General features: G+C 35.1%; 1 protein-coding gene and 1 pseudogene across 1 annotated transcript; both read left to right on the forward strand.

Moving 5' to 3' along the window:
- The first annotated feature begins 4,765 nt into the window (after window positions 1–4,765).
- LOC132008505 (olfactory receptor 4A5-like) lies at window positions 4,766–5,693 on the forward strand (annotated as a pseudogene).
- A 16,963-nt stretch (window positions 5,694–22,656) lies between these two features.
- On the forward strand, window positions 22,657–23,664 carry LOC132008506 (olfactory receptor 4A15-like). Its single transcript, XM_059387148.1, has one exon. The coding sequence runs from the start codon at window positions 22,666–22,668 to the stop codon at window positions 23,662–23,664; it is 999 nt and encodes a 332-aa protein (XP_059243131.1). The 5' UTR covers window positions 22,657–22,665.
- Window positions 23,665–25,586: the final 1,922 nt, after the last annotated feature.

Below are 25,586 nucleotides of genomic sequence, written 5' to 3' on the forward strand. Positions count from 1 at the left end.
TTTTATGCCAGTACCATGCTGTCTTGGTGATCACAGCTTTGTAGTAAAGCTTGAAATCAGGTAAGGTGATACCCCCAGCTTTATTTTTGTTTTTCAACATTTCCTTAGCGATTTTGGGTCTCTTCTGATTCCATACAAATTTTAGGATTATTTGCTCCAGCTCTTTGAAGAATACCAGTGGAATTTTGATCGACAGAGACATATTAATGTCCAAACACATGAATGAAATAATTTTTTGGTTACCTCACCATAACTGCCTAATAAGAGATTCATTCAGGTAACTAGTTTAAGGTTATTTTAAAAATTGAGGGTTTTTGTATTGGCAGATAAGGGCTTGCCCAAGTTTACTTCTACTAATTAGGCCAATTTTTTGCATAGTTTTTAAACATAGCAGCTTTTTCTTTCTCTGATGACATTTTCCCAGAAAATGGGTAGTTCAACTATCTTTGCACAGTAAATATATTTTGTATTTAAGTGTGTTTATATTCTAGACATCCACATGGGTAGTTTTGCACTCATCTGAAAGACTGAGATGATGAGAAGCCTGCATGGAAATGTGAAAAATGTGACCACTTGGGACCATTTCTAGATGTACTGATTAACCACGCATTATTATATGTTCTATGGTCACACACAGATATGCAAAGTATCTACAGTTATCCACATTGAAAGAAGCACTGATTTTAAAGACCAAAGAAAAGAAGTTAGTCCTTAAAACATGAAGCCAAGAAGTTAGTCCTTAAAACAGCCAAGGTATACTCAATGAAAATTCATGTGATTTACTTAACTATAGGTAGTGTCTTATATACCATATATTTTCATTGGAGGAATTCTGAATTAAGCTAGCAAAACTGAAATTAGCCAGTGTATATAAATGTATTTGGTTTTAGTATTGTAGCCTGACAGATGTTTATTGTCCATTTGACAAATAACAAAGGGGAAAAGGTAAAACTTTTTTTTAGTTTTTATTTTTTAAAGATTTTTATTTATTAATAGTGAGACAGGCAGCGAGAGAGAACATGAGCCAGGAGAAGGTCAGAGGGAGAAGCAGACTCCCTGTGGACCTGGGAGCCCGATGCGGGACTTGATCCCAGGACTCCAAGATCATGACCTGAGCTGAAGGCAGTTGTCCAACCAACTGAGCCACCCAGGTGTCCCAGGTAAAACATTTTTAAAAAATATTTTATTTACTTTGAGAGAGAGACAAAGGGAGAGAGAGAAAGGGAGAGCACACTGGTGGGGGGATGAAGGGAGAGAACCTCAAACAGACTTTATTTTAGTTTAAAGTGAACTAATGGATTTATAAATAACCTTGGTTCATGGGATGTATTTTACATAATATGCCAATATTTATAATTACTCTTAGATTATTTAAGAATCGTATTTCATATCAAGTATGTTGGAATATAAAGGAAAATATATTCTCTTCTGGAAGTTTGATGTGGGCTGTTATATATGAATCTTAAAATTATTACAGAAACCATATTTGTATATATTCATGAAGAAACTCATGTTCAGGGAAGTAAGTTTTGGCTACTTAGACATAAAGCTGTAATTAGAAAGTACTATATTATTTTTGTACCATGGGATTTTAACTGATCTTTTTAAAGGCATATCTGTAAGAAACTATGTAAATTATACTTTTAAAATAGAGCCATGTTAACTCAGTGGTTTTAGTTATTAAAGTCCTGGAACACCATCTGTCAGTTTTTATAGTATCAAATCTTCGATGACATAAACTGTGGAGAATAGTTTGAATACCTAGTTTGTATGTGTAAATAATTTAATTGACTAATAGAAGATTTATTCTGGTGAAATCCAACATCAGTGATTAACAAGAGAACACGATTTCCTGAAGAAAGTAAGGACTGAAAAATAATAACTGGATATAGACTGCCTTATAACCTTATGTTCTTCAACAGGTGTGGCTTTGTCAATCTACAGCTTCAACAGTGATAGAACTCTTAAACCAAATGGAATAGCCATGTGAATGAGGCATGTGGACTATTCGTCATATGTGACTAGTAAGGAAAGCTCAATCTTCTCCAGCACATGGCCATGGGAATAGAATCAACTTATCTATATTTGAGGTTTAGTAATTCTGCAATTTTCCTGACCATTGAATAACCCAAAAGTTTAGGTGTATCTGTAGCTGTACAATTCTTTTCTCTTTTAATTTTGTCCTTACTATCAGATGTAGGGTCTCTGGGAAAAGAGTGTTTTTATTCTTTTTCAATTTTCCTTCCCCACCCTTTACTGAGAAGTACTGTGCATTGAATTGTTATGATTCCCCCAAATGCCTCCTGAGTGACCCCTGTAAGCCTCAGGTGTTTTAGCTTCTAGTATTCTCTCACTAAAGGAGATCTTTCTGATTAAGATTTTTCAAAGAATAGTAAGGTTATATAATTATCACATTAATAGTTTTTTTTTTAACCTATGGATATTCATTTCTTAAATATAATTTTTCCTTCCTGATTTGATACTTCTTCTCTTTTTTTCCCTCTAGATTTATGTTTGCATCTAGTCAAGATACATTTCATCATAGATAATTATTACTACACATATGCAAGAAAATAGGTAATTCCTACAGCATAAAACCTTATCCTATGCACAGAAAAGGGGTTCATGAGCTATGGATGCACTATTCTCTTTTTATCGAGACAATGTTGTCTATAATTCTTGTCAAACTGACAAAAATCCAGATGATTTGTTCTGATGTAATTTAATAGTGAAAGATTCAAGAGCATTAATAATACTATAATTTACTGAGCTTTTACCAGGTGCCAGGCATGTTCTAGGTGATTTCTTTGTAATAAAACAGTAGTCTTAGGAGGTAGAAACTGTTGTCATCCCCATTCTAAAAATCATGAAACTGAGACCCAGAGAGGTTAGGTTGCCAAAGTTCGCTTAGATGGGAAGTGGTGGAGCTGGGATTCCAACACAGGCAGTGCAGCTCCAGAGACCATATTATTCGCCACTGTGCTATGTTCTTTCTACAAGGTTGTTTTGGGTCTTAAATAGGTACACTGAATAAGAGACTCATAATCATTATCTTGTCTTTGCAATGATTAAATCCCATTTGCCACTGAATAGCATTTTTTAAGTAACAGTGATAAGCTCAGAAATTTTTATCTAATTATAAAAATATGAAAAGAGAAAAAATGTCAGCAGGGTGATGGGTATTAAGGAAGGCATGCATTGTGATGAGCACTGGGTGCTTTACGCAGCTAATGAATTGTTGAACACTACATTAAAAACTAATGATGAACTGAACAAAATAAAAATTGTTTAAAATGTCATATAATTGAAGAGGTGGGGATGCATGAAAAGTATCACAAATAGTTGGACTGGAAAGGATTCTGAGATTACCTAGTTCAATCACTTTATTTTCCAGTGAGCAGACTGAGACAGGCTTGTAATTACATTTAGAAGATGACTCAAACACATGCCTTCTTACCCTGGGCTTAGACTTCTCCCCTCAATGTACAGTTTTTTTGCAAACTGGGCATTGAGGTTCTTTTTTTTCTTAAGATTTTACTTATTTATTTATGAGAGGAAGAGCGCATGAGGGCTGGGGACAGGTAGGGGGAGAGGGAGAAGAAGGCTCCCCACTGAGCACAGGGCCTTAGGTGGGTTTCAAGGTGTGTCTCCAGGTGGAGCTCTATCCCAGAACCCTGAGATCATTATCTGAGCCAAAATCAGATGCTTAACCGACTGAGCCACCCAGGCACCTCTGAAGTTCTAGTTTTGAGTGCTGTCAGTACCTAAGAAGCATTATAAATAAAACAATGCCGCATTGTCCCCTGCCTCTGTTTTCAGGATCTATTTTTCCTCCCTCACTACCTTGCTTACACTAAGAATTTAAGAAAAAAATACCAGAAACTGATGTACCAATTTGTGAAAATTGCAGGTCAGTTCATCTTTGTTCAAATATATTTGCTGAAAATCTAGATAGTGAATGTGTGTTGAAAATTGTGGGGTAGGCAAAAATTAAAGGGAAAGAATTTCCAACTCCTTAAAAAGCTGATAGAGAATCAGACCAAGTCATTGTGAAAGGGAATGATGTACTAAATAATTTTGTAGTTGTTGGATACTCTTCAGTCTAGTTGTTATGTCAAAGTCTAGTCTGAACATCTAGTATTAGGATAGCATAATATTAAGTGAATTGTCCCAGAGAAGATGCTACTTTTGGTGCTAGATAAATCACATTCTAAAGGTACTTACTGCAAATACTACTGCCTCAAAGGACTGACTCTATGCTGATTTGTATAGTTTATTGCCATTACCAAAAGTAAATTTCTGGAGAGCAGGAATCATGTCCTTGGTTGTGACTGTTGATTTCTGTGCCAAAAACTGACATAGTTTCAATAGTATGTATTATACATAAAATAATATAAATAAAATATAATATAAATAAATATAAATTCAATTAATATAAATATATAATGTAAATCTATTACTACATTTGGGCTTTTGATTATTCTTTTCTGTAGATGCTCCTTTAAGACTTAGAGAAAGAACTTACTTGCCAGCCAAAAATATCATCTGAAGAAAAATAGGGTTGTCAAGGGAAGGTGTAATGGGCTTTTTGGAGGAAGAACTCAATAGATATCATTAAATATTTATTGTGTGTGAACTGCTGTAGAAAATGACATAACGATGAAGATGTGCTCTTAACAACAGACATATTTATGGTTTATGATTTCATTACAGGTCCTGTTCTCCTGAGCTCTCATTCCTGAAACAGGCCTGATAGAAAGATCACATGGGAAATAATAATAATGTGACAGAATTTGTCCTTCTTGGCCTCACTCAGGATCCTGAGGGACAGAAGACATTATTTGTCATGATTTTCCTCATCTACATTGTGACAATGGTGGACAAACTATTCATTTTGGTGACTGTTTTTAGCAGCCCCTCTCTGGACTACCCCATGTGCTTCTTCCTCGCCTGTCACTTATGGATGCTGTTTATTCCACTGTCATCTCACCCAAACCGATTATAGACTTACTCTGGGACAGAAAAACCATTTCCTTCCAAGCTTGCATGGGCCAGCTCTTCCTAGAACACCTCTTTGGGGGTTCAGAGGTCTTCCTTCTGGTGGCCATGGCCTCTGATCACTATGTGGCCATCTGTAGGCCACTGCATTACTTGACTGTTATGAATTGGCAGGTTTGCATCCTGCTGTTAGTGGCAGCCTGGATTGGAGGTCTTGTGCATTCTATGGTTCAGCTTCTTTTTGTGTATAGCCTCCCATTTTGTGGCCCCAATGTCATCAAGCACTTCATCTGTGACATGTACCCGTTATCAGAACTTGCCTGCACTGACACTTATGTGATAGGCCTCACTGTGGTTGTCAATGGTGGAACAATCTGTATGGTCATCTTTATCTTTCTACTCATCTTCTATTGAGTCATTCTCAATTCTCTTAAAAGCCACACAAAGCCTTGTCTACTTGCAGTTCCCACACCACAGTGGTTGTGTTCTTTTTTGTTCCCTGCATTTTCATGTATGTTAGACCTATTTCCAACTTTCCCATTGATAAATCTGTAACTCTGATTTATACAGTGATCACTCCCATGTTAAATCCTTTAATATATGCTTTAAGATATTCAGAGATGAAAAATGCTATGAAAAAATTCTGGTGTAACAATTTAACCAAAGAAAGAATAAGAATGTGTCACTTACAGTGAACCCACGTTAATTATAAAGCAAGAAATAGGTAATAAATTATAACAATACATTTAAGCAATTCGATGAATTCTCTAGAGATATATTTTTTAAAATTTTACACAAAGACATCAAAAAGTAGAATAAACTGTCTTCTTAGGTAAGAATCAATCTAATCAGTAAATTCTGGAAGATGAATAAAAGGCACAGGTATAAAAAAGGCACAGGTATTTGTCCTATTATAATTAAAAATAAAATTAATTTCACTCTGTATTCATATTTTTCTTGACATACCGAAATGAGAATTCAGAAACAGGAGTTTTTAAATTTAAAATGTGAAAAACTCCCCATGTCCTCCATGCTATGGGGAGTTAGAGAGGAGAAGGGAGTTGGGGGAAATTGGAAGGGAAGGTGAACCATGAGAGACTATGGACTCTGAAAAAATATCTGAGGGTTTTGAAGGGGCGGGGGGTGGGAGGTTGTGGTACCAGGTGGTGGGTATTGGAGAGGGCACGGATCGCATGGAGCACTGGGTGTGATGCAAAAATAATGAATACTGTTATGCTGAAAATAAATAAAAAATAAATAAATAAAATTAAATGTGAAAAACAAGCTGCCTTTGAAAATTTGCTATCACCCAAATTAATGAGAAAGCAATTTGGCTAATACTTAGAACAAATTACTAGGGCCAAAAGAATGGCTTCTAAATTATAATGTCCATTATTCCATCAGCATGTTTTATCAGCATGGCAACTTTCTGTAGCTGTGTTATACATCCTTTCTTTAAGATTATATCTGTTCCTTGGGTTAATGCTTATGCTTTGCACTTCAATACCATTTATATGGAAGATGATATTGTGTTTGTTTCAGACACTATCAGTGAGTAATTTTGTTAAGTGGGATGTTGGATGTTTTCACAGGTTGGGATGAAACTGTATGGTACGGCTAATGATGAAAACATTCTAATTCTTGACTTGATCACAGAAAACCATACTAATCCAAGTTATAAACATATTTTCATGTTTTTCCTCATTAGCTTTTTTGTACTTTTTTTACTATTCTTCAAAGAGTAGATAGAACTGCTTATTTTGTCTGCATGATACTAAAGATCTGGTTAAAGAAATTATTTTGCATAATAGTGTGTTTCCCCAAAGTTGTATTGAACTGAAATACTTTGTACTTACAGACTTAGTAATGATTTGCTTTAATATAAACAAGATTTTGTTTTTCACTGTTATGTAAAAATACCAATAACACGTTTTTCCATCTGCAGTCTACCCTGGAACATTGCAACCTAGGAATAAAATGGAATTTCTTTCATTGTAATATGGAACATTATCTATGCTTTGTAAGAGTTTTCTAACTAAAAAAAAAGACTTTAGAACTTTTCTTATTTTAAATTTTCATTAAATATTTTTTCATACATGCTGAATAATATATGTAATTCACTTTTAAATTTTATAATCTCTGAGAAGAGTTAGAAAAAGAAGAAGAAACAAAACCCAAAACCAGGAGAAGGAAGGAAATAATAAAAATTACAGCAGAAATATGGTATGATTCAATCTTCTTAAATTTGGAATATTTATTATGCTTCTCTTTATGTGTTTTAACCAGGGAGTTTTTCTGTAGGTAATTGAAGGAAATGTGTATTCTAATTTTTCTTGGGAGGAATTATAGGTATAATTATAATTATATAACATATATTATATTAAGTATAATGTGTATATATATATATATATATATATATATACAGATATATAGATATATCTTTTAGAACCATGTATTCTCAAGTATGCTTCAAGCAAAATGTTCTTGTTGAAAAAAAATAAAGGTAACTGGGTAATCACTTAAAATAAAGCTTGTCAGAGGGAAGGTGGTTGGGGGGAATGGCTGAAGTAGGTGAAAGAGTTTAAGAATACACTTGTCATCATGAGCACTAATTAATGAGGTATAGAATTGTTGAATCACTATATAATACATCTGGAACTAATATAACAGTGTGTGTTAACTTTACTGGAGTTAAAATAAAAAAGTTAATAAAAACAAAAACTATTATAAACATGCACACACACACACACACACACAGAAATAAAATAAAATAAAATAAAATAAAACAGATCAGTAAAAGCAGGAACTCATTCTTTGAAAAGTTCAACAAAATTGATTAGCCATTAGCCAGACTCATAAAGAGAAAGAGAGACAGAGACAGAGAGGTGGGGGAGAAGGATTCATATAAACACAATCAGAAATGAAAGAGGATAATAACAACCAGCACCACAGAAATAGAGAAGATTATATGAGAATATTATGAAAAATCAAGTCAATACGTTGGACAACTTAGAAAAAGTGGATAAATTCCTGGGAACAAATAACCTCTCAAAGTTGAATCAGAAAGAAATAGAAAATTTGAACAGACACACTATCAGCAATGAAATTGAATCTGTAATTTAAAAAAATGCCCAAAAAGGTCCAGAACCAGATGACTTCACAGGTAAATTCTACCAAACATTTACTTTTTTTTCTACCAAACATCTAAAGAAGAGTTAATGTCTATTCTTCTCAAACTATTTTAAAAAATAGAACATGAAGGAAAACTTCTCAGTTCATTCTCTGAGGCTAGTGTTACCCTCATACCAAAACCAGATGGAGATACCACAAGAAAGGGAACTATAGGCCAATATGACTAATGAACATAGATGGCAAAAATCCTTAACAAAATATTAGTAAACTGAATCCAACAATACATTTAAAAAATCATTCACCAGCATCAAGAGGTATTTACTCCTGGATTACAAAATTGGTTTGATATTTACATATTAATTAATGTGATACATCACATCCCCAGGGGAAAAGATAAAAAAAACACATAATCATTTCCATAGATGCATAAAAACCTTGTACAAAGTACAGTATCCATTCATGATAAAAATTCTCAACAAGGTAGGTTTAGAGGGAACATAGCTCAACAAAATAGAGGCCTTATATGGAAAACCTATAGTTACCATAATACTCAAACTGAGAGCGTTTCCCTTAAGATCAGGAACAAAATAAGGATGTCCACTCTCACCACTTTTATGTAACATAAAATACTAGTCATGGAAATTGGACAAAAAAAGAAATAAAAGTCATCTAATTTGGAAAGGAAGAAGTAAAACCTTCAGTATTTGTAGATGACATGATACTATATACAGAAAACCCTCAAGGCTCCACCAAAAAGCTACAAGAGCTGATAAACTAATCCAATAAGGTCATTGCAGAGCTGATAAACTAATCCAATAAAATCACTGCAGAAATATGTTGTATTTTTATTAAAAAGATTATCCACCATGACCAGGTGGGATTCAGCCCTGGGTTGAAAGGATGGTTCAACATTCGCAAATCAATCAATGTGATAGAACAAATTAATAAGAGAAGAGAGAAGAAACACATGGTCCTCTCAATTGATGCAGAAAAAGCATTTGACAAAATCCAGCATCTGTTCCTGATTAAAATGCTTCAAAGTATAGGGATAGAGGGAACATTCCTGAACTTCATAAAATCTATCTATGAAAGACCCACAGCAAATATCATCCTCAGTGGGAAAAAGCTCACAGCTTTCCCACTGAGATAAAGAACATAACAAGGATGCCCACTCTCACCACTTGTTCAACATAGTACTAGAAGTCCTAGCAACAGCAATCAGACAACAAAGAGAAATAAAAGGTATCCAAATTGGCAATGAAGAAATCAAACTCTCTCTCTTCGCAGATGACATGATTCTTTATACAGAAAACCCAAAGACTCCACCCCCAAACTACTAGAACTCATACAGCAATTCAGCAACGTGGCAGGATACAAAGTCAATGTACAGAAATCAGTGGCTTTCTTATACACTAATAATGAAAATACAGAAAGGGAAATTAGAGAATTGATTCCATTTCCTATAGCATCAAGAACCATAAGATACCTGGGAATAAACCTAACCAAAGAGGTAAAGGATCTGTAGTCGAGGAACAACAGAACACTCATGAAAGACATTGAAGAAGACACAAAAAGATGGAAGACCATTCCATGCTCTTGGATTGGAAGAATAAACATTGTTAAAATGTCTATACTGCCTAGAGCAATCTATACTTTTAATGCCATTCCGATCAAAATTCCACCAGTATTCAAAGAGCTGGAGCAAATAATCCTAAAATTTGTATGGAATCAGAAGAGACACCAAATCGCTAAGGAAATGTTGAAAAACAAAAATAAAACTGGGGGCATCACGCTACCTGATTTCAAGTTTTATTACAAAGCTGTGATCACCAAGACAGCATGGTACTGGCACAAAAACAGACACATAGACCAGTGGAACAGAGTAGAGAGCCAAGATATGGATCCTCAACTCTATGGGCAAATAATATTCAACAAAACAGGAAAAAATAGACAGTGGAAAAAGGACAGTCTCTTCAATAAATGGTGCTGGGAAAACTGGACAGCTATATGTAGAAGAATGAAACTCGACAATTCTTTTACACCATATACAAAGATAAACTCAAAATGGATAAAAGACCTCAACGTGAGACAGGAACCCATCAGAATCCTAGAGAAGAACTTAGGCAGTCCTCTTCGATATCAGCCACAGCAACTTCTTTCAAGATATGTCTCCAAAAAGAAACAAAGGAAACAAAAGCGAAAATGAATTTTTGGGACTTCACCAAGATCAAAAGCTTCTGCACAGCAAAGGAAATAGTCAAGAAAACAAAGAGGCAACCCATGGAATGGGAGACGATATTTGCAAATGACAGTACAGACAAAAGGTTGGTATCCAGGATCTATAAAGAACTTCTCAAACTCAACACACACAAAACTGATAATCACATCAAAAAAATGGGCAGAAGATATGAACAGACACTTCTCCAATGAAGACATACAAATGGCTATCAGACACATGAAAAAATGCTCATCATCACTAGCCATCAGGGAGATTCAAATTAAAACCACATTGAGATACCACCTAACACCAGTTAGAATGGCCAAAATTAGCAAGATAGGAAACAACATGTGTTGGAGAGGATGTGGAGAAAGGGGAGCCCTCTTACACTGATGAAGGGAATGCAAGTTGGTGCAGCCACTTTGGAGAACAGTGTGGAGATTCCTCAAGAAATTACAAATAGAGCTTCCCTCTGACCCTGCAAATGCACTACTGGGCATTTACCCCAAAGACACAGATGTTGTGAGAAGAAGGGCCATCTGTACCCCATTGTTTATAGCAACAATGGCCATGGTTGCCAAACTGTGGAAAGAACCAAGGTGCCCTTCAATGGATGAATGGATAAGGGAGATGTGGTCCATATACACTATGGAGTATTATGCCTCCATCAGAAAGGATCAATACCCAACTTTTGTAGCAACATGGACGGGATTGGAAGAGATTATGCTGAGTGAAATAAGTCAAGCAGAGAGAGAATTAATTATCATATGGCTTCACTTATTTGTGGATCATAAGAAATAACATGGAGGACGGGGGAGATGGAGAGGAGAAGGGAGTTGAGGGAAATTGGAAGGGGAGGTGAACCATGAGGGTCTATGGAGACTGAAAAACAACCTGAGGGTTTTAAAGGGATGGGGGTTGGGAGGTTGTGGGAACCAAGTGGTGGGTATTGGAGAGGACACGGATTGCCTAGAGCACTGGGTGTGTTGCAAAATCAATGAATACTGTTATGCTGAAAAGAAATTTTAAAAAAGGAAATATGTTGTATTTTATATACTAATAATTAAGCAGTAGACAGAGAAATTAAGAAAACATTTCTATTTACAATTACACCAAAAATATTAAGGCACCTAGGAAAAAATTTAACGAAGGAGGTGAAAGACCTGTGTTCTGAAAACTATAAAACTTTGATGAAGACATTCAAAATAACACAAAGAAATGGAAAGACATTCTATGTTCATGGATTGGAAAAACAGATATTGTTAAAATATCTATACTACCCAAATCAATTTACAGAATTAATACAATGGCTATCAAAATATCAACATATTTCACAGTGTTAGAATGAAGAATCCTAAAATTTGTGTGGAACTACAGAACACCTCCTAGAGCCAAATCAATGTTGAAAAGGAAAAACGAAACTATCGAATCCTTGACTTCAAGATATACTACAATGTTGTGGCAATGAAAACAGTATGATATTGACCCCAAAATAGACACATACTTCAATAGAAAGCAATAGAGAGCCTGGAAATGAACCCACAATTATATGGTCAACTAATTCTTGACAAAGGAGGAAGGAATATGCAATGGAAAAAAGACAGAATCTTCAAAAAGGGAAACTAGACAGCTACATTCAAAAGAATGAAACTAGACCACTTTATTACACTGTATGCAAAAATAAACTCAAAATGTATTAAAGGCCTAAATGAGAGCATGACACCATGAAAACCCTAGAGGAGAGCAAAGGCAATGATTTCTTTGACATTGTCTATAGCAACATTTTTCAAGATATGTCTCCTGAGGCAAGGGAAGGAAAAGCAAAAATAAAATACTGGGACTACATCAAAATAAAAAAAAAAAAATCTTCTGCACAGTGAAGGAAATAATTAACAAAACTAAATGGCAACCCCTACTGAATGGGAGAAGATATTTGTAAGTGACATATCCAATAAAGACTTAGTGTTCAAAACATATAAAGAACTGATATAACACCCCCAAAACAAATAATCCAAATAACAATGGGCAAGAGATATGAACAAACATTTATTCAAAGAAGAAATAGAGAAGTCTAACACACACAAAAAGATGCTCAACTTCACTCATCATCAGGGAAATGCAAATTAAAACCACAATGACATATCACCTCACACCTGTCAGAACAGCTAAAACCAGCAGTACAAGAAACAACAAATGTTGGATGTAGAGAAAAAGGGACCTCTGTGCACATTTGTTGGGAATAAAAATTGGTGCAGCTGCTGTGAAAAACAGTATAGAGTTACTCAAAAAGTTCAAAGTAGGGCTCCTGGGTGGCTCAGTGGGTTCAAGCCTCTGCCTTTGACTCTGGTCATGATCCCAGGGGCTTGGGATCAAGCCCTGCATGCATTGGGGTCTCTGTTCAGCAGAAGCCTGCTTCCTCCTGTCTCTGCCTGCTTCTCTGCCTACTTCTGATCTCTGTCTGTCAAATAAATAAATAAAATCTTAAAAAAAAATTAAAAGTAGAACTACTCTTTGATCCAGAAATCACTCTACTGGGTATTTAACCCACCCCACCCCCATTACAAAAACACTAATTCAAAGGGATACATGAACCCTTATGTTTATTGAAGCATTATTTGCAATAGACAAATTATGGAAGCAATAACTGGGTAAAGAAGTTGTGTGGACACACGCACATACACACACAGGAATATCATTCAGCCTTAGAAAATAATGAGCTCTTGCCATTTGCAGTGACATGGATGGAACTAGAGGGTATAATGCCAAGTGAAACAAGTCAGTCAGAGAAAGACAAATACCATATGATTTCACTGATATGTGGAATTTAAGATGGAAACAAGAAGAAAGGAAAAAAAAAGAGAGAGAGAAACAAACAAAACCTCTTCACTGTAGAGACCAAACTGGTGGTAACAAGAAGGGAAGGGGTGGGAGGATGAGTGAAGTCGGTGAAGGGGATTAAGATTACACTTTCTGTGATGAGCTGAGGAATGTATAGAATAGCCAAATCACTCTACTGTACACTTGAAACCAATAGAATGCTGTGTCAATTTTACTGGAATTTAAAAAAAGATGTTAGCATTTTTATGTTGGAATTACACGGATGCTAATGACAACTGAATCCTCCTGTTCTGAATATAACATCATGCTGCACTCATTTAGGTCTTCAGTACTCTTAAAACTTAGAAAAATTTTATAAAATTTTAAAATATCTTTTAATGAGTATTTTTATGTATATTTTTATTGCCCTTTCCCACATACTTAATGAAAATAGATTTTTAAACATATTTGTAATTTCTATTCAATAAGCCAAGTTATAACTCACTGTAAGCCAATGATTTATGTTCATTTTGTTAGCAGTGCTGTATTTGACCATTGGCATTTCTTTTATGAAGTGCCTCTTCATGTACTTTAATTGACATGTTCACAGTGTTTTAATGACCTAAAAGAGGTTTTTTTTTTATAATGCAAAACTTGAATGTTTTTTCTAGATAGTGTTTTTGCAGTTTGAAGTGTTGTACTTTTTCTTTCAAAGTTGCCAATCACATTCATCAGAGTTGCTGCATTTTTACTTCCAGCTTATATAAAAATCCATAAGTATTTTTTTGTTTGTTTATATTTAAAGCTTTGAGTATAAATAAGCATGTTTGTGTGTGAGAGTTTTTAGAGAAAAAGAGTGTGTGTGTGTGTATGTATGCTCATGTGTTAAGAATTTAAATCTACTTTTAAAAAATATATATTTTTATTTATTTATTTGGCAGACAGATCACAAAAAGAGAGGCAGACAGAGAGAGGGGAAGAAGCAAGCTCCCCGCTGAGCAGAAAGCCCTCGTGGGTCTCTATCCCAGGACCCTGAGATGATGACCTGAGCTGAAGGCAGAGGCTTAACCCACTGAGCCACCCAGGTGCCTCTAAGTGTACTTTTCTAATGGATTTTTATTGCTTTAAATCCAATAATGTCAACACATTAAAAAAATCAACCTACTTCCCTAATTTGATATTGTATGTTTATTATATATCCAAATACCTGTGTATCTATTTCCTTTGATTGGCTGATTTTTCCTAAGCCGATACCCCATTATTTTAGGTCATGAGAGTTGATTCTGATGTCTGATAAGAAGCCCCCCACCCAATACTCTTATTAAAAACAACATTCTCCATTTCAAATAATTATTACCCACATGAGTATTAGACAAGGTCAGAGGTCTTAGAAACGTATGAAGCTTTTGTCTGACAATATATTTAATGTCTAATTAATTTGGAAAAGAACAGATTTCTTGATCACATTGAATCATCTATCTGGGAACATGAAAATCTCTGTTTTTATTTACGTCTGCAGTAAATCTTCAATGTCTCACCTTTTTTAGTTGATTTCCATGTATTTTGTAATTTGGGTTACATTACTGAAAGGTACCTTTTGTACATTGTATTTTCTAAATATGGCTACTATTTAAGAAATCTATTAAAATATTTTTCAATTAAATCTTAAATTCAGTCACTTTATTGACCTTTCTCATTTAAACTGAAAGACTGCAGTTAATTCTTCTGATTTTGCTAACTAGATGATGCTAATATTTTGATGATTTTTCTAATATTTTGTATTATATTTTCCCTTATTATATTATTGTAATACTTAACATAGGAAAACATGGGATAATAAATGAATAAAGGACACCTTGACTTATTCTTAGCTTCAGTGGGAATGCCTGTGGTATTTCCTGGTTAAAAATATCTTCATTAAAGAGAGGTGGTGATTCTCTGCCCCCTTCATTTCTCTCTCTCTCTGTCTCCCTCTCTCTCTCTGTTTTTAGGAACCAAATTTTGAAGAAGAGGACATTCAAAAAGAACAACATATGCTAGGGAAGTTGGAGACTTCAGCATGCCTGCCCAGGAGGAAGGAACAGGCTTAGAAAAGACGTAAAAGAACCTTGAGTTTACACCTTTGGCTGATCCTTAACACAGAGATAGCCTACAACAATAAAGAAAAAATAAAACAAAACAAACAAATAAGAAAACAATATAATAAAACAAAATAAAAAAATACCCTGTCAGCAAACCCAAAAGAAAACCCAAATCTGCAAACCTGGGGAAGAGAAAAGAATCTCATTTACAGAGTTACCACATTATTAGATTCAAGTGTCTAGTTTTCAGCATAATACCTGGAAACATACAAAAAACCAGGAAAGTGTGGCCCATTCAAAGGAAAAAAAATAAACCAGCAAAAATTGCCCCTAAAAACTCTGATGCCTGGACAAGCACTTGAACACACTAACATAATTTTCTGCTCAAAGAGGTAAAGGAAAAAGTGGCAAAGGCCAAGAAAAGGAAGATAAAGGAAAGGTCAAGGTCATGAATAAAATGGAAATATCAGAGGTGCCTGTGTGGCTCAGTGGGTTAAGCTGCTGCCTGCCTCTCTGCCTACTTGTGATCTCTCTCTGTCAAATAAATAAATAAATAAAATCTTTCAAAAAAAAATACAAAAAGGAAATATCAATAAAGAGACCGAAAACTTCCATATCAAAAAACCTCAATAAGGAAATACTATGGGGGCACCTGGATGTCTCAGTTGGTTAGGCATCTGCCTTCCACTCATGTCATAATCCCAGAACCCTGGGATACAGCTCTGGATAAGGCTCCCTCCTCAGCGGGGCGCCTGCTTCTCCCTCTCCCTCTATTTCTCCCCCTGTTTTTGGTCTTTTGCTCTCTCTTTGTCAAAACAACAACAACAATGACAACAACAACAACAAATAAAACAAAGCAAAACAAAAAGCCACACACACACAAAAAAACCCAAAACCAACTAAAGAAAACAAAAACAAAACAAAACCTGAAGAGGGGAACTCAGAGGGGGAGACAAACCATGAAAGACTATGGACTCTGCAAAACAGTCTGAGGCTTTCAGAGGGGAAGGGGGTGGGGGCTGGGTGAACTCGTGGTGGGTATAAAGGAGGGCACATACTGTATGGAGCACTGGATGTTATATGTAAACAATGAATCTTGGAACATTACATCAAAAACTAATAATGTATTGTATGGTGACCAATATAACATAATAAAAATGTAAAGAAACAGTATGTTTTCTAGAGCATTTGTAGAGAGATTCAGGTTTAAGGACCTGACATTATTTTATAAAAAAACAACTGAAGAGCAAGTGTCAAATATTTCTGTATTTTTAGTCTTTATTTTTTTTCTTATATTAATTTACAGTAGTGACTCACAAATCACACATCCTAATCACCAGTTTTGTATTTCTTTGTAAGAAAAATTCTCTTATTTTGGGCAAAACTTCTGAGCTGGAATTTTGCATGTGGGTGTTACACCATCAGAGTTAAATGGAAACTTTTAGTCTATCGATTACCAATAATCTTGTGCCATTCTTATTAAGTATGTCTTTTATACAAAAGACTCAAGCTTTTTACTTCACTCCAGTGGCCTCTTCTGCTTGAGAATTTCATATATGTTCTGAATAATTGAAAATAAAGAATTCCTGTGTATGCAACCTTATATCTTTGCATTAATAAGTGGTGTGCTCCTTGCTGTTAGATTGCTGTTTTTTTTTCTTTTTCTTTTTTTTTTGTTTTTCCACTTAATTCTCCTGAAGTGACTGGCCAGGAGAAGCCTCTGAAAATATGGATTATGTGGAAAGTTTCAGTTCTCAAGAGCATGAATCCCCGGTGCATTTAATTTTGAACAAACAGCCTTGGGGACAAACTGTTTTAACAATCCAGCCAAGTAATGTGTTGTTCATTGTTGATTTAGTGCCCATTCATGTCTTTCCTTACCTGGGAGAAGGTTTCTCCTTGGGGATTGATGTTTCTGTCAAGAAGGGAAAAGAAACAATTACTTTAGTGGTCATAGACCCTATTAAAACAGTCATAGGAATGCTTCAGAAATATCCCAAACAATCCAAAATATCCATTTCTTTGATTATCTAGATGTCTGCATTATGGACAAAAAAATACTATTAAAGGCTTATTCAATTAACGTGGTCAGTTACACATAACAATGAAGTTTTGAATTTAATTTTTGGTACATAATGTCAATGATGACTTTCAAATTCAATGATTCATCAGTCATCTCAACTGCATATTCTTGAAGTCAACTCTGGATAATTCCATAATCCAAGCTTAAATGTTTTTGAAAGTTGAAGATGGTCATGGTTTGTGCAGGCAGAGAGAGAGAAATCCTTACGTGACAAAGCATTTCTGGCTGCAGTGACAAAGTTTGTTCTGATATTTTTTTCTGCAGCACACCAGGGTTGATGTGGTGGCAATCCTGATTTACCTTCTTCTAAAGAAGCCGTTATTTCCTAGGACCAAAGATAGCATTGTAGAAGCGTGGATTTGGAACAAGCGACCAAAGAAAAAAGAGAAAACCCAGGTGACATGCTCAGAAAAACTCTTCACTGCCATGAGAACAGGGCAAAATAGACTTACTTGTAGTAAATTATGTGTCTTTCTTAAGCAACAGGTTTACCATTTGATCTAAAATATTTTCAGCCAGATGCTCCAAGAAAAAGATAGTAAGTACATGCATTTTCTCTGTTTTATAAAATATTATTGGAATAAGTACAGTGTTAGTAATTTTCTCCAACATTTTATATTAGAATTAGTTAAATATGTATTAAGAGAAAGAAGTCACATCAAAACAGTACAAGTTGACATATATATGGTCTTCAAAATAACTTTTTAAGATTGCTTTTAAAATTTAAAGACTCCAATGATTATTTATTTTGTGTCTTAATATATTGGATAATAGTAAGGATTATTAGAGTCCTTTATAAATTGTTACCTTCTGTCTAGTATCTTTAAATGTTCTGGCCCATGTAGACATATTATTTCATTGGCATTTTTTTATTGAAGTAAAATACACACAATAAATTGTGTATTCCTCACCACCATCCATCTCCAGGACTTTTATCATCATCCCAAACTGAAACTATGTACCCATTAAACAATAACACCCCATTTACTCCTTCCCCTGGCTCTTGGTATTCATTGCTGTACTGTGAATATGACTATTTATTTATGACTATGTTGATCTTATTGTACCTAGCATAGTGTCTTCAAGCTTTATCCATGTTATAGCATGTATCAGACTTTCTTTCCTTTTCAAGGCTGAATAATATTCCACCATCTATACATACCACACTGCATGCATTCATTAGCTTTTGGACATTTGGATTGTTTCTACCTTTTGGGTATTGTGAATAATGCTGCTATGAACATTGGTGTACAAATGACAGTTTTAATTTCTGCTTTCTATTCTTGTGTGTATATGTAAGATTATAGTTTGATATTTAAGTTAGCAACCTTTATTACAAAGGGAAATTTAAAACTTACAATGTGGAAAGTTGGGGTCAGAGAAATTTAGTTACTTGTTAGACTCATTGACCTATAATATGTACACCTTATTAGAAAGTGAATTTTAGTGTCTGTGAAAATGGAATTCGTGAATTTTACTAAATATGAAATCTACAGAAAATGCCAGTATCAGTTTTTGCCTATGGGTTAATTATATGGATATTTCCTTATTTTTAGGGTCTTAAAATATTCTGAGTAAAATGGACACATTGTATTATGTACTCAGTTGACCTCTTATTTATAAAATGAAGACCCCCTTTGGCTGAATTTAGATTTAATGATTCAGTGCAAAGAGGTGAATGAGTTGTGGAGAAAGAGGACATTTGCATACAGTGATGTGAATTGTAAAGAAAGAGCATCTTCTGTAATTGTATAATGACCCAGTCTATCCATCCATTCATACATCAGGCAATGTTCCTTTGTGTTATGAAATAAGATATTGGACTTTGGGGAAACTCTTGTAATGTGACACTAAAGTTACATGGGGAAACAAATAAGGGTAAATAATATCTTGAATGAATTTAGTGACAATACCTCTCAGATAGTTTCTGGAGAGCTTTATTTGCATTATCATATTTAATCTTTAAAACCATCCTATGTGTTAGATGCCGTTATGTTTCCTTATGCAGATGATGTGGGTAACTTACCCAAGGTCACACTGTTGGTAAGTATGGATTCTGCAGCTTAGATTCCAAGCCAGATAAAACAAACTCACAAAGACTAGATTTGGGCTAGGCAATCTACACTCTCTGATTGTTGTTATCTGTGCTTGTCCCCAGAATCTGTTCAACCCCATTCAGGTGTTAGAGGCGGCATTTTTCCTTCACTATAAAGTAACTCATTTGGAAAATGTGATAGCTTTTTAAGATGTATCTTTTTAAAATTTAAAGAATTTTTAAAATATTTTATTTGTTTATTTGAGAGAGAGTGCATAAGCCCACAAGCACCTGTGGATGAACACAAGAGGGCAAGCATGAGGGTAGGGATAGGGGTGGGTGAGGGGCATAGGGAGAGGGATTGAGGGAGAAGGAGAAGCAGGCTACTCACTGAGCAGAGAGTCCCTCCCGGGATGATCAACTGAGCTGAAGGCAGATGCTTAACTGATCCACTCAGGCACCCCATACAATATATCTTCATTTTTTATCTGATGATCTGATTAGGTGTTTATTAGGACCTCAAAACTTTTGCTGCTTCATTTTTATGGTCACTGCTCAACCATTAAAAAAAAGCACTTGTTTATGGGGGGAACAGATTTTACTATACAGACTATTAAGTAGAAACATATTCAGATACGTACTGTGATCATTGTTTCAAAAAGTTCTGGACTAAAATTTACAGTTTCAGAGTCTACAATTTCCATTACCCTGATGATCTGAAAGTCTTTCCCCGTGTTTTACACCTTGCATATCACACACCTGGGTTGTTTTTCTGTCTCATGTTGTTGAATTTGGTGTAGTATAGCTCTTAATTTACCTTATTTTAATTCTTATTGTGGGATAGTTATAGATTAAAGTTTTTGGAGCATTCCTTAGTGATTTATTTGTTCTCATAGAATGCATTAAGAAATTTGAAATATCTCACGAATGTTGGAAGCAGATATATTTATTTTTAATAAAATACTATAAAAGTATAGAATTTTGTGTCATTCTGAATCAAATCCCTAGTTTTTAATAGTCTAGCATAATAATTATGTTCATAAGCACATTTTTAATAGTCAACTTTTTATTGACTAAAATGCATTTTATATTATATCATATTATATGGCACACATATAGATTCTGGTGATACCATTGTTAAAAAGATGTGTTTACTCTGCTGGCAGATCTAACAGATGACTGGGGAAAACACAGCTATAAACAAATGAGTGCTACAGGGCAAGGTGTTGGACCCTCATACTGGAAGTTATCTCTTGAATGCTCAGATGACCCCTATGCATTGTGAGTATTTGTCATTATAAAGGCAGACATAGCTTCATAACTGTGAGTGGAGATATTTAATTATGTATGTATGTGAATAACCTGCTGGAAGTCCCAAAGATGGAAGTCCTTTAAGCAGCTGGTCTCTTCTGATATATCTTAAGGTTCAGAATTTGGTTTTCTGGAAATGTAAAAAGTCTGAGCAGTGAGTCCTGGTACTGATGCTAGGTCACCCTCTGGTCTAACTCCGGATTGAAAGCTCAGGAAATCTGAAATTCTTCTACTTCCAATTCAGTTTCCTCAAACCAAACTCAATCAATTCAGAGCCTATTTCATTCAGTTTATGGTCTTTGCTAGTTCTTATCTACCTTTTCTGTTTTCTTTTATTATCTCTTTGCTACATTTTTATTCTCCCTCTGGCTTGTCTAGAAGTAAAAAGAATAGAATAAGTTTTCCTTCACAAATGATGGTTTACAAATGTAGATATTATAATGGAGCACATCTAAAATAATTTTTCCAAAACAAATTTGCACATATTGCATGTACAATTGGTCCTGGGTTGTATCTGGTAGGCCTCATGGATAATTTATTTTTCTCAAGTGAGAAGGAATGTCTTGTATTCCACATGACTCAGAAAATCAAGAGCTAACAATATGAACAGAATATCTGGTGTAATCTATTTATCACTTTAATAATCAAATAACCTTTAACACATGCTAATTCACCCTGATTAGTATAAACATGGTCCAGCAGTTAAGTGCTAACATGTCATTTAAGATAAGGTTTTCCATGACTAGAGTTCAGAAACTCATATCTCTGGGAAGGCTATAACCTTTCCAATAAGAACATGAGTTGGGACATGATTTTCCCAGGACGACTGAACAAAATTAATGTTTTGAGATATTAAGTGTGGGATTCATGCTACTATACCATGATTCTGCCTAAAATCTTTATGTTGGCATTCTGAATTGAGTTACAGTTAGCAATAACCAATTCTAAACCATTTTGGAAAGTAGGGAAAATGTCTAGGTAGTACCCATTTACTTAAATTTGTACTATCCATTTCTCTCCTCTATAACCTCTGTTGTAATAAATGCCTATTCCATTTGTGTGTGTATGTGTGTGTGTCTGTATTTTCAAACAAAGTGTACTTTCACAAGGGGGAAGAATTTATTTTTATTTTTATTTTTTTAAGATTCTATTTATTTTTTAGAAAGAAAGAGAGAGAGAGAAAAGAAGGGGGAGAACACAAGTAGCGGGAGTGAGAGAGGGAAAAGATTCACTGCTAAGCTAGGAGCTGGCTGTGGGGCTCAATCCTAGGACTCTGGGATCATGACCTGGGCTGATGGCAGATCCTTAACTAGCTGAACCACCCAAGTGTCCAAGGGAAGAATTTAATGTATTGATCTCTTCTCAGATGGTTTCTTACATGTTTAAAATTTAGCTGGGTTAAATAAAGTTTAATAAATATTTAAGGGGCACTCATAGTATGTCTGGGTCTTTCACCGTAGGAGGTGACATACTTTTTGATATTTGGAGTTCATAGTGAAGTCATTCAGAAAGGCAGTTATCTAAATGTCAGGTAATCACTTTATGCTCCATGCACTAGATATTATTATGTAAACAAGGCTATTAAGGATGATCTGTTTTCATAGTCAATGTCAGAAACCCAGAGCATTCAAGAAAAAAAGAAATGACATACAAAATAAAAAATGAAGTATTCGTAGGCAGGATTCTGGAGAAAGCCGCTTCCTTGTTTTTCGGTAGGTCATGTCACAGATAAGCCCACTGCCATGTACCTCCCAGAGAACTCATCTCCCTGTAGTTGATGCAGGATATTTGTGGAAATGAAAGCAGAAACTGTGGGTGGTGATTCTAAACTTTCATTCTCTAGAAAGTCACCCTGTGTGAGGCCCTGTGGGGCAAACGTGGTTGAGTGTGGCAATGGTTTTTGACACAAAGCAAGTGATCCTCTCAAATTCATTATGGCCGTTTCATTTACAGCCTCTGATGCCTGAGTTCGATGCCTTCCAAAGAATATATGGGAAATAGAAACAATGTGACAGAGTTTGTCCTTCTAGGGCTCACACAGGATCCTGAGGGGCAGAAAGTGCTCTTTGTCCCATTCTTACTCATCTACGTTGTGACAATAGTGGGCAACCTGCTTATCATAGTAACCATTATGGCCAGCCAGTCACTGCATTCTCCCATGTACTTTTTTCTTGCTTATTTATCATTTATAGATGCCATCTATTCTACTGTCATTGCTCCCAAGATGATTGTAGATTTGCTCTATGAGAAGAAAACTATTTCCTTCCAGGCTTGTATGACTCAAGTCTTTCTAGATCACTTATTGGCTGGTGCTGAAGTCATTCTTCTGGTGGTGATGGCCTATGACCGATATGTAGCCATCTGTAAACCACTTCATTATCTAATTATCATGAATCAGAGGACATGTGTTCTTATGCTGCTGGTGGCCTGGACTGGAGGCTTTCTGCACTCTATGGTTCAGTTTCTCTTTATTTATCAGCTCCCTTTCTGTGGCCCCAATGTCATTGACAACTTCATATGTGATATGTATCCCTTACTGAAACTTGCTTGTACCAATACCTACCTCATTGGAGTTTCTATGATAGCTAATGGAGGAGCCATTTGCACTGGCATCTTCTTCATTCTCCTAGTTTCCTATGGGGTCATATTACACTCCCTTAAGACTCATGGTTTGGATGGGAAACACAAAGCCTTCCACACCTGTGCATCCCATATAACTGTGGTCATTTTATTCTTTGTTCCCTGCATCTTCTTGTATGCAAGGCCTAATTCTACCTTTCCTATTGATAAATTCATGACTGTGATTTTGACCTTCATAACTCCCATGCTGAACCCCTTAATCTATACCCTGAGAAATGCAGAAATAAAAAATGCCATGAGGAAACTTTGGAGTAAAAATGTGACCTCAACTGACAGAGGGCTATACTATTCATGCAGAACAGGATATTCATTCTTTCACAGAATCGAGGACTGCTTCCATTATCAGTGATTACATCTTAAAAATGATCTCCTTTGGGTTAGTTAGCCTCTTTATTCTGAAATAGCTATATAAATTAATCTTTATCTAAATGGCGTATGTTACAACCCTTAGAGAGCAAGAGAATTGTATAAGTTTAATCTCTGATCTATATAATCATATTGTACTCAGCTTCTTCAGTGAGCAACAAATTTTGGTTTTACTTCAAGTTTTTGTTGGTAGAGTATGGCATCTCCATGGTACATAAAAATATGACCTAATAGAAATTATTCTTAGTCCAAGAGAGTGAGATTTTAAAATTAAAAATTCACATTGTTAAAAAAAAACTTTAATATAACAGTAGAAATAAATTTAACAGGGGTCAAATTAAATAGTTAGAAATTTCACAGCACATGTTCATAGCTGAGGATAGATCTATGAGAAGTGAACTTCATAACTTTATACTGGGATGGTAGCATATGGCTGAGTTTCTATATCCTAATGAAGTTTTGGGCAGACAAATTAAATTGTTCAATGAATTCTGTACATCTAGATCAAATGACTCTTCTGGTAGATGAATACACATTTAGTCTCTCAGATAGTAGACTGTCAGAGTCTACCTACATTTAATTAAATTCTCTGGGTATACTTTTTTTAATTTATAATATATGTTAAGAATTTTGGGAATATGTTTTGTTTTATATATGAATGCCTTTCTCCTCTGTAAACTTTATGTTCTAGACTTACATAATAAGTCAAAAGTGACTTCTCTCTTTATAATTTCTCTATAGAAAATTTGGAGGTTGATTATTGTATTACAAAGGTCATTTTTGAAGGCCCTGGCATTACACATTACCTTGCTGAGAGGTCAACTCACAACAAAGATTGGTTATGAAATTGGTATTTTTTGCCCTCATCTTTCTTTCAATTTGTAATTTGATCCAGTGAGTGTATTTAGCAATATTAATGCTTCCATTTTTTAAAATGTATTGAATAAATGCCAGCCATGAAGTTTTATTTATTCTTCAATGAAGGAAATAAAAACTAACCTAGATGTTTTAATCATAAGGAAATCCAGTACAGTGTATTAAGTACTTCAAAATGACCAGAATTGGAGGACCTACTACCTGGATACTGTTTTGAATACAGTTGGGATCAAGGATTTACAACCAAAGTTATTATGCAGAAATGAGGAAGCTGGACTCATATTGAAAGTTGTGTTCATATACTTCTCAAAGTCCTTCCCTGTCCTGATTTTAAAAATTAAAAAAAAAGTTTTCAAGTTTTGCTTCTTACATTTACATCTTTAACCCATATAGAACATAAATGTTCAGGTATGGTGTGAGGTAGAAAAATACATTCCTTTTTATCTTAGGAATAAATTTCCCAACACACTTATTGAAAACCACTGAATTTCCCACTACCCTGAAACACCTCTACTTTTATATCTAAAATATCTGTATATCTGTTCTTCTATTTCTTAGCTTTCTATGTAGTTCAATTAGTTGATCCATGAATAATAATATGGTATCTAAAGTGCTGCAATGTTTCAGATACCATTGCGATATAAAAAAATTCCCCAATGTTTAGTAGCTGAAAATGCCAGCAATCACTTCATCATTTCAGATGGTTTCAGTGGGTCAGGAATTTGGGAGCATTTCTGAGGGGGTAATTCTTGTTCAGGGTCTGTTGTGAGGTTACAGACAGAAACTGGGTGAGCCTGAGGTCTTCTGAAAGTTTCGTTACTCATGTGACTTGTACTTAGACTTTCAAGTCTTGAACAGTGGGAAATAGAACAAGTGGTACTCCTTGAGATCATAAGGGTGGAGTCCTATAGAACTGGTGTCCTTGTAGGGAGAGGAAGGGACGAGAGAGTTCTCTTTCTGAAATGTGTGCACAGAGGAGAGGCCATGTGAGGACAGTGTGAGAAGATGGACAGTCTACAAGCTGGGAAA

This window comes from Mustela nigripes, unplaced genomic scaffold (genome assembly GCF_022355385.1).
Source record: "Mustela nigripes isolate SB6536 unplaced genomic scaffold, MUSNIG.SB6536 HiC_scaffold_148, whole genome shotgun sequence".
Classification (NCBI taxonomy): domain Eukaryota; kingdom Metazoa; phylum Chordata; class Mammalia; order Carnivora; family Mustelidae; genus Mustela; species Mustela nigripes.

Coding starts and splice junctions, on each gene's coding strand:
- LOC132008506 (XM_059387148.1), top strand. CDS start 22,666: ATGGGAAATAGAAACAATGTGACAGAGTTTGTCCTTCTAGGGCTCACA.